This window comes from Leopardus geoffroyi, chromosome A2 (genome assembly GCF_018350155.1).
Source record: "Leopardus geoffroyi isolate Oge1 chromosome A2, O.geoffroyi_Oge1_pat1.0, whole genome shotgun sequence".
Classification (NCBI taxonomy): domain Eukaryota; kingdom Metazoa; phylum Chordata; class Mammalia; order Carnivora; family Felidae; genus Leopardus; species Leopardus geoffroyi.
In genome coordinates this window covers 161,478,995-161,494,250 of record NC_059331.1, presented here as the reverse complement: position 1 = coordinate 161,494,250, position 15,256 = coordinate 161,478,995, and the positions used below count along the sequence as shown (strand labels likewise).

General features: G+C 38.6%; 1 protein-coding gene across 1 annotated transcript in view; it reads right to left on the bottom strand.

Annotated features, from left to right (window-relative positions):
• The window catches only part of CNTNAP2 (contactin associated protein 2), a 1,977,252-nt gene that overhangs the window by 364,812 nt on the left and 1,597,184 nt on the right, over positions 1-15,256 (bottom strand). Inside the window, exon 15 of the mRNA XM_045496029.1 lies at positions 1,134-1,261. Within this exon, the coding sequence (XP_045351985.1) occupies positions 1,134-1,261 (128 nt within the window). The remainder of the gene's footprint in view (positions 1-1,133; positions 1,262-15,256) is intronic.

Below are 15,256 nucleotides of genomic sequence, written 5' to 3'. Positions count from 1 at the left end.
ATTCAAGCATGCACCATTACATTTCTTAGGACACCTCTTGGAGTCGATGCAATAATTTATTACATCGGGTAGGTCTAATTCTCCCTTGATTTATGGAAGTGGTAATAATATTCCATCGCACAGATTGCTCTGCTAGGAGGAATCCGGATCCAGGCACTAAAATCTTTATGGACTCCCCAGGAGGAGTTGGGACGCGGGTGATATTCTCATTACCAGAGCCGAGAAAGTGGAGGGGTTTGCCTGAGGTCTCCTGGAAAGTCAGTTATTCAAGGAGCAGAATCTGGGGTCTCCTGATGCCTAGCACACAATCACAAAAAGCACAGAACTCTCGGGGGACTTGCCGAAACCACGCGCATAGACAAGAAGAGGGGAAACGACACCCAGGATGTTCATTGCAGAATCCCCATGGCAGCCTGGCACCATTTCTCTCCGACTCCACATAAAGCACACTGAAGGGTATCCAACAACATAAAATCCTAATGGTGCCCTTAATTAGGCGGGATCATCGCTCGAACTCCCTGCCCTCCCACAGTCCAAGCCAGCAGCCCCACATGCCTCTCTGTGGTGCCGAATCCTGAAAGCAAGACGTAGTGACAGAAACAACCGTGGGCTTACAAGGGACTCTCCAGCTCTGATGATGATGAGATGTGATAGCAATAATGTCAAACTTCGTATGACCGTAATCCAAGTTTACAATGATACATTAAGCCATAATGCTATTTATATCACCATAAACTGAGTTATGGCGATATAAATAGTCACGCTAATGGCATTAACAGCAGCACTCAGTGGAATCACAGCTGTTGACTGCCACTTGTATGCTATTAGCATTGCTATTTATATCACCATAAACTTAGGTCGTCAAACTTGTTAGATATGAATATACAAGGAAGATGGATATCCACATTGTATGCCCAAATCTAGGTTCCTGTCCTGGAGGCTTTACGGCTGTCGCTCTCCTGTCTGTATTAAGGTCTATCTCGCTCTCCGTTTGGTTCTGTTTTCGTCGTGTGATGTTTCTTCAGGGGTTACAGAAGAGCAAGCCTGTTTCTTGCCACCCTCTGACGTCTCTGGGAAACACGGTTTAAAACTGGTAAGAAAGTGCAAAAGCCACAGCTTCTGGGCAAACTTACTGTCTCCTTGGCAGCGCAGGGGGCCCACGCTCAGTTTGGCTTCTGAGCCTTGCCGGTCAGTATCTCCAACTACCACCTGGCTTACTGGCAGGTGATCTTTGTAGGATAAGAAGCCAGCATCCTTCCTCCTGAATCACAGGGAAGAAAAAACAAAAAAAAAAAAAAAAAGAAAAGGATGAGGAGGCTGAATTAGAAACATGTTTTTCCTGATAACTTTAAATTGCCTAATAATTGACCACCTTCCAATAAATGCTCAGAGGTTCACTAAGTAGAACCACAGTTAAAGAGCTGTTCTCTCTCTTCCATCAAGTGGTCGCACGGCATATTACTCAGAAGCAACTGTGAGATCATTACCTTCTGGAAAACGGAACTGACACCCCAATTTCCAGAGAGTCACAACCAGCGTGTTGCATCCTATGTCGGTGTGGGAGTAGACAACCACACCGCTTGAAAAACACACACCAGACACTGGGCACACAAACAGTTTGCTGTTGTCAGGAATCAGAGCGCAATGAAGTCAACCAGATCGCTTGGATAATATAGGAAACAAAACTCTTAAAACAAAAACACAAACACAAACACTCTGTCTCCTTAATTGCTTTGAAGTAGTTCCTTCAGAGGTTTTCTTCCCTGCGGTGCATCAGCTAAGTAAGGGATATCTTTCGTTCCTTCCTCTTTTTTCACTTATTTGAACAACTGAGTCCATGAGAAGTTTCCAACATGGAGTAGGTACCCACCAAGCGTCTATTTCCATCTATAATGAAGCGTGGAGGGAACATTCAAGCCCAGTCTGGTTTTTCTCTTAGACTTGTTTTCCTGCTTACCCTATACTTATCTTGTTTCGGGTCTCCCAACTCTACCCCGTACCCATCCTACATAAAAGAAAAGGAATACAGAAATCCAGGAGAGGTTCTTGGGGATGGGCCCAAGGTGAGTTATGGTGCAGCACAGAATTCATCTTCAGAAGAAACTCCTGCCCCCTCATCCTCTTTTTGTGCTGCTGTGGCTGAGAAATGCCCTCATTTGGGGCCGGAGGGGTGTGGGGGGGGGCACAAATCATTATAAAGTCATTCTGCAAACTTACCCTTTTGTATGATTTTTTTTTGCACTTGTACAGTCTGAACATAAATCGCAATTTTTGAAATTGTATATACAACTGATAACAGAAAACTGATTTTTGGAGGATAGTAGCATGAGAGAGAGAGACAGTTCAATAATCATGTTAAAGATTTGTCTTTCCTATCTCTTAGCAAATAGTTCAGGGAATTGAGGGGAACAAACTTGGAAGCCTGTCTTTTTTTCTTTTTCTTTTTCTTTTTTAAGACAGAGAGAGACAGAACATGAGCAGGGGAGGGGCAGAGAGAGAGAGGGAGACAGAATCTGAAGCAGGCTCCAGGCTCTGAGCTGTCAGCACAGAGCCTGACGAGGGGCTTGAACTCACAGACTGTGGGATCATGACCTGAACTGAAGTCGGATACTCAACCGACTGAGCCACCCAGGTGCCCCTGGAAGCCTGTCTTTTAAATGCTATGCTGTTAGGGATAGTTACGTATCTCTCTGACATTCTGGAATGTCAGTGAACACACATTCCCTCATGTGTCAGGGCCCACAGAAACACAGAAAGGAGTCACAGAATTCAGCCAGTGGGCTTCAAACAAATGTATTTTTATACTCCCTTAATTTATTCATTGCCCTTGAGTTCCCCAAATAAAGTTTCTTTTTTAAAAATTTGTTTATCAAGTGAGAACTAAGATCATGCAGAAAAGCACTGTGATTCTTACTGATACTGTATCAACTGATGACTTAGCCTCAAATACCTCAATGGACTCTTTTGCAAACCCAGCTCCTTTTATTAGAATTTCTATCAATTAAAATCACATTACAGGGGGAAAAAAATGTTTGCTGTTAAACTTGATATGCAGTTTATTAAAGTAACAATAAATGAAAACACCCTTCAACACACTGGAATTTGACAACCCACTAGGAATGAAGTGTATTCCTGTGAAATTTCAGGCTGATACTCTCCACAGTTCATTACCACTTAGAATTACATGATTCTAAATAAGGAGTCTGCAAACTAAGTGCTGACAACCATTCATCTTGTTGCCTGTTCTCTTATAGCCCATGAGCCAAGAATGATTTTTACATTTTAAAGGGTTGAAAAAAAAATCAAAAGCAGAATCATACTTTGTGTCATGGGAAAAATTACATGAAATTCAAAATTCAGTGTCCATAAATAAAGTTTTACTGAAATATGGCCATATTTTTTCTAACATATGGTCTATGGTGCTACCACACTATAATGGAAGAGTTGAGTAGTTGACAGAGACCATATGGCCTTTGAAGCCTAAAATATTTATTATCTGGCCTTTTATAGAAAATGTGTGCCAACTCCTGCTCTTCACCATCAGTATCCATTTTTCCTTTGGGAATTTATTGAGCAAATACTCCACTGACTATCATGGTGGACTGTCCCACAACTTGTCCCCTCAGTTGAGTGTGGGGATAGGGAAGAGACACAGGGATATCTCTGAGGTGGGAAAAGAAACATTTAAGACAAAACTCACTTAATCTAATAGTGAAAAATAATTTAAAATTTATTAATAATTAATATTTTGATTGCACACTCTGGCAGGCAGCCATGTAAGAGACACGTATCAATACTTGGCATGAATTATATTTATATAAATAAATAAATAATATATATAATATATATTAAATATATAATAAATATTTAAATATATAAAAAAATAAATATATATATAACTTTGCATAGAGCTTTGTAATATAACTTGAAGTTACATGATATACACTTCTGGATCCATTCATTAGTTGATGGAAACCACTTGGGCTGTTTCCATAGTTTGGCTATTATAGATAATTCTACTATAAATTAGGGTACATGTACCCCTTTGAATGAGTGTTCTTGTAGTCTTTGGGTAAGCACCTCGTAATGCAATTGTTGGATTGTAGGATAGTTTTATCTTACAGCTTTTTGAGGAATCTCCATACTGCTTCCCAGAGTGGCCTACACCAGTTTGCATTCCCACCAACAGTACATACCCTTGTCAATATCTATTGTGTCTTGTGTTGTTGACTTTAGCCATTCTGACAGGTGCGAGGTGATATCTCATTGTAGTTTTGAATTCTATTTCCCTAATAACCAGTAATGTTAAGCATCTTTTCATGTGTCTGTTGGCCACCTGTATGTCTTCTTTGGAAAAATGTCTACCTACGTCTTTGGCCCATTAAAAAAATTAAAAAAAAAATGTTTTTTAATGTTGATTTATTTTTGAGACAGAGAGAGAGAGAGCATGAACAGTGGAGGGTCAGAGAAAGAGGGAGACACGGCATCTGAAACAGGCTCCGGGCTCCGAGCTGTCAGCGCAGAGCCCGACACAGGGCTCGAACCCACAGTCTGCGAGATCATGACCTGAGATGAAGTCGGACGCTTAACTGACTGAGCCACCCAGGCGCCCCCCAAAATTTTTTTTAATATTGATTTATTTTTGAGAGAGAGCGAGCGTGAGTGGGGGAAGGGAAGAGAGACAGGGAGACACAGAATCTGAAGCAGGGATCATACCCACGAAATGTGAGATCATGACCTGAGCCAAAGTTGGATGCTTAACCAACTGAGCCACCCAGGTACTCCATCTTTTGCCCATTTTTTAATTGGATTATTCGTTTTTTGGATGTTGAGTTTTGTAAGTTCTTTATGTATTGTAGATACCAACTCTTTATCAGATACATCATTTGAAAATATCTTCTCCTATTCCATAGGTTGACTTTTAATTTTGTTGATTGTTTACCTTGCTGTGCAGAAGCTTTTTATTTTGAGGAAGTCTCAATAAGTTTATTTTTGCTTTTGTTTCTCTTGCCTCAGGAGACCTATCTAGAGAAAGGTTGCTATGGCTGATGTCAAAGAGATTATTGCCTGTGTTATCCTCTAGGATTCTTATGGTTTCAGGTCTGACATTTCGGTTCTTAATCCATTTTGAATTTATTTTTGTGTCCGGTGTAAGAAAGTGGTCCAGTTTCATTCTTCTGCACATAGCTGTCCAGTTTTCTCAACACCATTTGTTGAATAGATTGTTTTTTCCCTATTATATATTCTTGCCTCTTTTTTTTTTTTTTTTAATTTTTTTTTTCAACGTTTTTTTATTTATTTTTGGGACAGAGAGAGACAGAGCATGAATGGGGGAGGGGCAGAGAGAGAGGGAGACACAGAATCGGAAACAGGCTCCAGGCTCTGAGCCATCAGCCCAGAGCCTGACGCGGGGCTCGAACTCACGGACCGCGAGATCGTGACCTGGCTGAAGTCGGACGCTTAACCGACTGCGCCACCCAGGCGCCCCTCTTGCCTCTTTTGTCAAAGATTAATTGACCATAAAGTTGTGGGCTCATTTCTGGGTTTTCTATTCTGTTCTATTGATCTGTGTCTATTTTGTGTCATACTGTTTTAATCACTACGGTTTTGTAATATAACTTGACGTCCAGAATTTTGATGTGTCCAGGTTTGCTTTTCTGTTTTAAGACTGCTTTGTCTATTCTGGGTCTTTTGTTGTTCCATTCAAATTAAAAAAAATTTTTTTTTCAGCTTTGTGAAAAATGCTGGTTATATTTTGATAGAGATTGCATTAAATGCATAGATTGGTTTGGGCCGTTATAGACATTTTGACAGTATCTGTTCTTCTAACCCATGAGCATGGAATGTCTTTCCATTTCTTTGTGGCATCCTCAGTTTCTTTCATCAGTGTTTTATAGTTTTCAGAGTATAGGTCTTTCACCTCTTTGGTTAGGTTTATTCCCAAGTATCTCACTGTTTTTGGTACAGTTGTAAATGGGATCGATTCCTTAATTTCTCTTTCTGCTGCTTCATTATTGGTGTATAGATATGCAACAGATTTCTGTATGTTGATTTTGTATCCTGAGACTTTACTGAATTTGTTTGTGGGTTCTAGCAGTTGTTGGATGGAGTCTTTTGGGTTTTCTATATAGAGTATCATGTCATCTGCAAATAATGAGAGTTTTACTTCTTGCTAATTTGGATTCCTTTTATTTCTTTTTGTTGTGTGATTACTGTGGCTAGGACTTCCAGTACTATGTGGTGAATAAAAGTGGTGAGTGGACATCCCAATCTTGTTCCTGACTATGAAGAAAAGCTCTCAGTTATTCCCCACTGAGGATGATATTAGCAGTGGGTTTTTTTTTTGTATATGGTCATAATATTCCCTTATGATTATTTGTATTTCTGTGGCATTTGGTATTTTTCCTCCCTCATTTGTGATTTTATTTATTTGGGTAGTTTCTCTTTTTGATAAATCTGGATAGAAGTTGATCAATTTAATTTTTTTTTTTTCCAAAGAACCAGTTCCTGGTTCCATTGATCTGTTCTATTGTTTGTTTTTATAGTTTCTATATCATTTGTTTCTGCTCTAATATTTATTATTTCCTTCCTTCTGCTGGCTTTAGGCTTCATTTGATATTCTTTTTCTAGATCCTTTAGGTGTGGGTTATTTTATTGGAGATTTTTCTTGCTTCTTGATGTAGGCCTGTATTGCTATATACTTCCCAATTAGGACCACTTATGCTGAATCCGAAGAGTTTTGAACCATTGTGTTTTATTTTCATTTGTTTCCATGTATTTTTAATTCTTTTTTTATTTTCTGGTTGGCCCATTCACTGTTTAGTAGCATGTTATTTAACTTCCATGTATTTGCGGTCTTTACAAATTTCCTCTTGCGGTTAACTTCCAGTTTCATGGTGCTGTGGTCAGAAAAGGTGCATGGTATGATTTCAGTCTTTTTGTATTTGTTGAGGCCTAATTTGTGACCTAATAGGTGAGCTATTCTGGAGAATGTCCCATGTGCACTTGAAAAGAATATGTATTCTGTTTTTTTTTTTTTTTTTAACGTTTATTTATTTTTGAGACAGAAAGAGACAGAGCATGAACGGGGGAGGGTCAGAGAGAGGGAGACACAGAATCTGAAACAGGCTCCAGGCTCTGAGCTGTCAGCACAGAGCCCGACACGGGGCTCGAACTCACGGACAGCGAGATCATGACCTGAGCCGAAGTCGGCCGCTTAACCGACTGAGCCACCCAGGTGCCCCTGTATTCTGTTTTAAGAAGCACAACCCACTTTCAAAAAGACATGCAGGTGAAAAGAAAATAAACTGAGATCTGGAGAGGGACCCATCAATACACCAAGACTTCTATCTTAGTACCTGTATGAAAATTATTTAGTGAGCAAAATAAGCCTTTACTGAAAGTTATGATCTTTACCGATGGAGGTCAATCTAATTTAGGGAGATATTCAGTAACTATTTATCATGTTAGCATAATCTAATTACATCTGTTACTGGGCTTGTACATTAGAAAAATTCTGTCATGCATTTCAAGAAGGCCCTGAACTCAGACTTGTACATAACATTTCTATCAGTATCATTATTAAAGTAAAACTTGATTCTATGGATTTTGCTTCTCTAACCTGGCCTTACTGCCATTTGGCTGCTATTTTCCTGAGGAATTCTGTCTTACTCTGTTGGTGTTCTTCCTTTGTCTTCTTTTCTTATCCTGCTGAGAAAGCAAACAAGACTCTAGGCCATTTGGTTTTGCCCTTAGCTCAGTGGAAAAAAAAAGAAAAGAAAAAGAAAAAGGAAACCCTAAAGAAAAAGAGACATCCCAAACTTTTGCAATTGCAAGCTCGATTTTCTTCTGGATGTTACAGGAGTTACCACACTATGAATCTATCCTATAATTTTAGCAGAGAAGAATGACTTCTCCTTCGTTAAGTTTTAGAAGCACCTGTCTACTTAAAACAACAGCAACAACAACAACAACAACAACAACAACAACAACAACAACAACCAGAATTATAGTTAGTGAGCTTTATGCATTTCCATTGCAGCATCATCTAAGCTAGAAATTTTGGGAAGGATCCAGGAAAGTCAAAGTTTTAGTTACAAGGATGTCTCAAAAAGAGATGCAGAAATGAAAAACAAAGACATGAGAAGATGCTTAGGATTATTAATCACTAGAGAAATGCCATTAAGACTACACATTCTTCCTACGAGAATAGCTATAATAATAAAATAAAAAGACAGGTAATAACAAGTGTTGATGAGGATTGGAAGACACTGGAATCATCATACGTCGCTGGTGGGGTTGTCAACTGGTACAGCTGCTTTTGAAAAAGTTTGGCAGTTTCTTAAAAGCGAAGCATAGATTTCCCATATGATTCAATAATTCCATTCCTGGAATTATTATTATTATTATTATTATGCAAGAGAAATGAAAGCACACAACCACACAAGGACTTTCAGGTAGACGTTCATAGCAGCTTTAGTCACAATGGCCTCAAAGTGAAAACAACCCAAATGTCCATCAAACAGTGAACGGATAAACAAAGTGTTGTATATCCATCCAATGGAACATTATTCAGCAATAAAAGAAATGAAATGCACAAAATGAATAAACCTCAAAAACATATTAAGTTCAATAAGCCAGATACAACAGACCATATATTCTATAACTTAATTTATACAAATTGTCCAGAGAAGGCCAATCTACAGAGACAGAAACTACATTAGTGTCTTTATCAGGATGAGTATGAAACAAGGAAAACAGAAATCTTCTAGGGGTCATGAAAATGTTCTAAATCTGGACTGAGGTGATTTTTTGCACAGCTCTGTGAACTTACTAAAATTCCTTGAATTCTATAATTAAAATGATTAAATCTTAGGGTATACAAATTATATTTCAATAGTCATTAAAAAAAGATGATCGATATGAATCCCAGCTTTCAATGGGGAAGACATTTCCTTTCTACGCGTCTCACCGGAAGAGCTCTGGTCCATGGAATTAGGAAACGGTATAATCCTGGTTTTGTAACTCTGTACCTGGAACTACAGAATCTCTACCGACTCCTTCTTTTAGGGGCCTCACCCTGTATCAACATTGACATATTCCACTAACCTTGCTTCCTAAATAGGATCTCAGGACACCCCTTCCCAGAACATTCAGTCTGTTTTGTCCTCACCCTTGACTTTCACTAGCACTCTTTAACAGTTGAGATTAAAATGGCACAGAACATTCTACCCATGTTTGAGCCTCATCTTCAGTCCTTCTTCAGAATTTACCCCAGCCTGAGATGCCCGTCACTTTGCCAAACTATCTTTAAAATAGGAACTGTACTTCATTCATCAAAAAACCAAACATCCTTGGTTTTCCAGCACATGCCTAATGATAACGTTCTATTCAGCTGGCACCATTTGCAATTGCGATATCCTGTAAATGCCGGTGCATTTAGCATATCTTCATCTCAAGAACTGTTTCTAAACTGTTCATATTTTCTACGTGTCTTTGTATCTTTCTATCCTTTCTGCCTCCTAATAGTTATCCCCAGACACGTTACCTTTTTCATAGTAAGTATTCAGAAAAAGAGTAGGTCAGAAGGTAAAACTCTATAAGAATTTTCCCGAGTTTTCCTGGAAAGCTAATACTCTATGAATAAGTTCCACTAAAAGTGTTAGATCCAGACATAGTCATTTTTATGAAAAAATCTTTGCATTCTTATTCTTTCCATCTCTTGATCAAAAAGCACATACATAACTTACAGTTGTATAGTTTTAAATTATTTAGGTGTTTTCCCATGGATGTTCTCATTTAATCCTTGTGACTTTGGAAGTGCAAGGAAATAGGGAGACACACACAGTTGAACCTGACACATTTTGATTCCCAAATAACTATTCAGAACACATCCAATATACCAAGCGATTCTACCCAGGAATGAGATGCTTCTTCAGGGTATAATTACAAATGCTACCTAACTATTTACTAGTTCACACCTATTGTACATAAGAAATATGGGAAACCTATAAACTTAAGTCAAGGCCAGTTCTAGTTAGAACATCTTTTTGAAGTTAAATGAGAATGTTTATTCTTTGTCTTCCCTTTTTGTCATCAACTCCATCTTTGGACATCTTCTCTGCCTAGGGATGCACCCTACTGCCTTTCCCTCAAGAGCAAATTAATGCTCTCATTCTTCCTCTGTCCTGGCCCCCATTAAAACGTGCTTTCAGGAATAATGTAACAAATGATTGTTTCCATCCATTTTTAATAGAAGCCATGCCCAAATGATACAAAGGGCCGTTCCCAGAAACCAGATCTCTATGAATCGTGGAGACTGGACTGGAGAGAGGAAGGAATTGAAGTGATTATGTGGAGGTGAAGGCATGTTCTTAGAAGGGCAGACCCACTGTCAGCATGGAGCAGGCCTGCCAGTTCCTTTATGCTCATTTACAAAAATCATGGCCAGAAGTCAATGCCTTTGTTCTTAGAACACGCGGGGGCTATCTCAGCATGGTTGGATCATCAGAAGCTGAAGTAAACAAAAGAACAGTCTGATACACAGTAAAGTAGAACTTTTAAAATACTTCTGATGGTGTCCTCAGTCACTATTGACTATTGAGTTTCCTCAATGGATGAAAGGTAGTGTTCTCTACAAAGCAATTAGAGTAATTAAGAAAACAACCATCACAATTAGATCTTTAGAATCCATGTCTATGTCCCCTATGAAATGAAAGTAATTACAGATTCAATTACTTCTTTTCAGGAGGAATAGCTTAGGCCTTTTATAAATGCAAGACAATTATCTCTTCAGTTTCGAATCTCTAAGAAAACCCTTAGTAACCATTTCAGGATTCTATGCAAAATGTTCTTCTTTGATTTTCCTTCTGGAATGCAAGTTCCTGGAGGCCATATATATATTGTCTCCTGCAACTTTATAAACCAAATACTAGTAGGCACCCCAAAGTAGCTCACTCCATATGTTTTATGATTGAATAAATACATGAATAGAAGGTAGCTAGGCACAATCCTAAAGTAGTAATTAGTATGTGCTTACTATCAATGGTGAAAGATGAGAAAGAAAACACTTCTCATAATGGGAGTGCCTGGAATGCTCTTGAAACACTTTTATTATTCCTTTCCTCTAAATGATGCTTTGTTTTTTCTTTAGAAAGTAGTATTCAATTCAAAGACTCATATATAATTAATATAGTGGAAAGAATGAGATCTTAAAGACTGTAGTACTAATTCAACTCTTCTATATAGAGAGCAAGCTGCTAAATTTATCCGAGCTGTTGTTTCTTTATAAAGATAGGTTATGATATCTTGGTTCTGAAAGGTATCGGAACATGCAACTCCAAAATATGGCCCTTTGGCATATAGATTATTTTGAATTTAAGACCACTGAGATTAGTAAAAACAGGAAAATGTCTAAAAAAGGCAGAAGTTTTCCTTTTGGAAAATAAATTTCCATTTGCAGAGAGGTCTCCCTCTCCTGTACCTAAAATAAGGACTCTCAAAAATTCTTTTCTATGGAGAAGAACCTGCAGAATAAATCTTGCTAAACAACTCTTGCTTACCATACTTCCCTGGTCCCTTTTCATGACTTGCCTCGCACCCAGTAGTCAAAATGCCCTTGTCCTTTGGCTTAAGATGGTATACAAGTTCTAGCCATCTTTTTGGGTTATTCATTGTTGGGTGGTCCCATGTGAATATGCATCATGCACATGTTACTAAACTTCTCTTTGTTTTTCTCTTGCTAATCTGTCTCTGGACAGTGTCATTTACAAGACCCCAACTGGACAACCTATGATAAGTAGAGGAAATATTTTGTTCCTCCTCTGTAGTTATCTGATACTACTTAACATTTGCTTGCTTGTTTTATAATTCTAGAACAACAGGTAATACTCGTTTGGCTGAGTTTGGCTAACTTAAATGTGTGACATAAAACGTAATAAATGTTGGGTCTATTTTTCAAGGGGTGAGATCATTCATAGCCTTTGAGGGTAGGACTTTGTGGTTCTATGTAGTTTCCCCAGAAACTATCAATAATAGTATCCAGCCTATGTTTTGGGAGCTCTAGTCATCAATCTTATTTTTCAGATGAGGTAACAGATGTAGAATACAATCATGCCTGGTCTAAGCTATTTAACTAATTAGTGACTGCACCAGGAAAAAGTGATCAATCTCCACCATTCCAGAATTTAATGTATGTTTATATTTTTACTTGTGTGTATGTTTACATGTTTACATTTCTCAAATTCCACTAAGAATAATTTCAATTGTTTTTCTATAAATGAAATGCAGATCTATGTTTTTATCGCATAGGAAAATTATCTCACCAGATCAGGGACTAGTTGGACTGTTTACTTTGTCTACCTACACTCATATTTCCCTTAAGCAAGGGTTCCTTGTGTTTTTGAAAACTGTGCCTAACATTGTATGATGATTATATGATTAGCAAGGAGGGGGTGCTTCATGTGTAATCCACTTACATTTCCATGTATTTCCATCTCCAGCAGTTAATGGTCAACTCTTGGCATCTCAAAAGTAGTCAGTGGGAAAGACTTCACTTGTACAAGCCTCACAGATCTTTAAAACTCAGGGTGAATACTCTGGGTTCCCTCAGTGTTCCTGAAGTTTATTTGTAACTAATAGACAAATGCACAAATCAGAATGGCACTTGTATTGAATCACTGATGTCCCCCTCTGCTTCTGTGTGATCATCTGTAGTCTCTCTCTCTGCTCGACGGCCCTGGGGTGGGTTCCTTTCAAGATTTTGCATGGCTGGCTTCATCCCTTAGGTTCTCTGGCCCACAATGCACTGGGAACTCTGAAAGGGGAAGCTACTGACAACATGGCTGTGTCCACTCCCCTTAAAGTCAGGCAGCGGGTCCTCCAGGCTGATGTGAGTTGATGCCATCATTTTTAACTCCACCAGACACAGGGCAAGCTCTCTGATTCATGACCCTCAAGTCCCCCCTTCCCACTCTCATAATGGTGCGATGGTTAGGGGCAGATAGAATATGCTAAGAACTCTGCAAATAAATCTTTCCCACTGGCCCCTTGGACTTCTCCAGGAATTTTCAAGCTTCTTTTATGTCACCTGAGGTAGATAACTGGGTAATGTCGGTAGAGTTGCACCCAGAGCTAGAATGTGGGGGTCTCCTTAGCCTCGTTCACAGCCTTAGAGGCAGTGCTGAAAATCCAAGACAACAGAAGAAACCTAATTTCTGATCTCTTCTTTGGGTATGAAAAAAGTTCTAAATCTGGCTAATTTTTATAACATCAGATTTTCATCTTACTATGTGTGTATTCTTTCACTGTTCCCACACATCTTCACAATCATGAAAAATAATAACCAGACTCTCTACTCCCTAAATTTTTACTTAAGTAGTTTGATCTTTGCAAAAGAGCATTAGTTCTGATGACTCTGGCCTCAGAAGAAAGTTCAAAATACCCTGAATTTTTATTTTATGGATTTTCCCATCCTTTTTAAAAGGTATTGTTTTTCAATGATATAAGCATTCTTTTTTTTTTTTTTTTTTAACTAAGAAGCACTGCTTTTTTCTTCCTGTTGCTATTTCTAAAGCCCCTTCCAAGTAACACAAATCCATAGAAATGACTCTCGTATTGATTCTACCACAATCTTTTCTCTGCAAACATCACATCATTTTTGACACACCTTGTCATTTCCACTTCATCTCAGCAGGCCATTTTGTTCCCCTAGTGAACACCAAAGACTGTTTGAAGGTGGAAGACATTTCCTTTACCTGTCTCTGAACTCTGGGGGGCCCTTAAGATGATCAATACATTTTTTTATGTTATCAGTATCTTGAAGATGCTGTGAAATGTAAACATGTGAGAAAGCCCTCAGCTACAGTAATGAGAAACATTTACTCCTTAGGATGAGATGGCCCACATAAAAAGAAAATTCCCAAACAACTCTCAGTAACTGCGACTAATGTGAGGCAGAAGGCAGCCACAGGAAGGGGCTTAAGAATGCGATCGATATCCAGCATGAAGGAGGAAGGATGACCCAAGGAAATTGAAAATAAATGACCTAAAATTCGGGAGGGAGCCAAAAGAATTATGTGTAAAGTAAGCAAGGGAATATAGAACTTCAGGGATAAAAAAAGCAGTTGATTACATTAAACATTACCAAAAATGTCTAGTTTTAAACATGTGGATTGTGTATATCAATATGGAGATCATTGGATGTATCTCAAAGACTTTCAGTAGAGTAATGGGGAAAAATGTGAATGACTGGTCATCAAGTGGAAAATGAGAAAGGAGAGACCAACTGTAAACTTGTTTTTTTTTTTTTTTAATTTAATGTTTATTTATTTTTGGGAGAGAGAGTGAGTGAGCGAGCAGGGGAAGGGCAGAGAAAGAGGAAGACACAGAATCTGAGAAGTCTCCAGGATCTGAGCTGTCAGCACAGAGCCCAACGTGGGGCTTGAACCCACAGACCATGAGATCATGACCTGAGCCAAAGTTGGACACTTAACCAACTGAGCCCGTAACCGTAAACTTGTTTTAAAGTTGAGACGAGAAATGACAAATGGAAGAAGTGACAGGATAAAGGCTTGAAGAGTTTGAGATTTTTGTGTATAGACTGGGAGCTGAATCAATTAATTATGGCTTATCACATGTCTATAATCAATTTGCTCACATTATTATCCAAGCTTGGAAGCAAAACTCATGAATGTCTTATGCATGTATACAAATAGCATGTAGATAGCATATGACTTTGTCCACAAAATGACTTAAAGTGGCATACAATTAGGACATTCTGACCATTGCTGGGGAAATATAAACAACCAGTTCAGCATCGTCTTATTCAGATCCAGTGAGCAAAGCACACCTGGGTCTCTTTCCTCAACTCATAACTGATCAAGTGAGATATACCTGGCCTCTGAAATATGCTAGCCAGGGTATTTTGGGAAATGATTCTTGGGACTGAACCTGTGGAAAAAATGGCTGAAGGAAGCACTAACTAGATAATTTCACAGTGAGGTTCTGAGCTCTGTGGTTAACTCTAGCCAGCTAGGTCTTTGATGTTTATTGGGCTTGGAGAAAAACAGAAATTCAGTAACCCTCTCAGGGGCGTCCTACAACTTCAGCTAATTAGATTTTAATAAAGAAGGTCACCTCTATTGGCAAGCTTACTTTGTAATTCAGAGGGTGAACCATTTATGATGCAGTCCAACTTACACAAATTAAAAGGCATATAAATCTTCCCTTTAGGAGAAAGGCAATAAATGTCCATAGC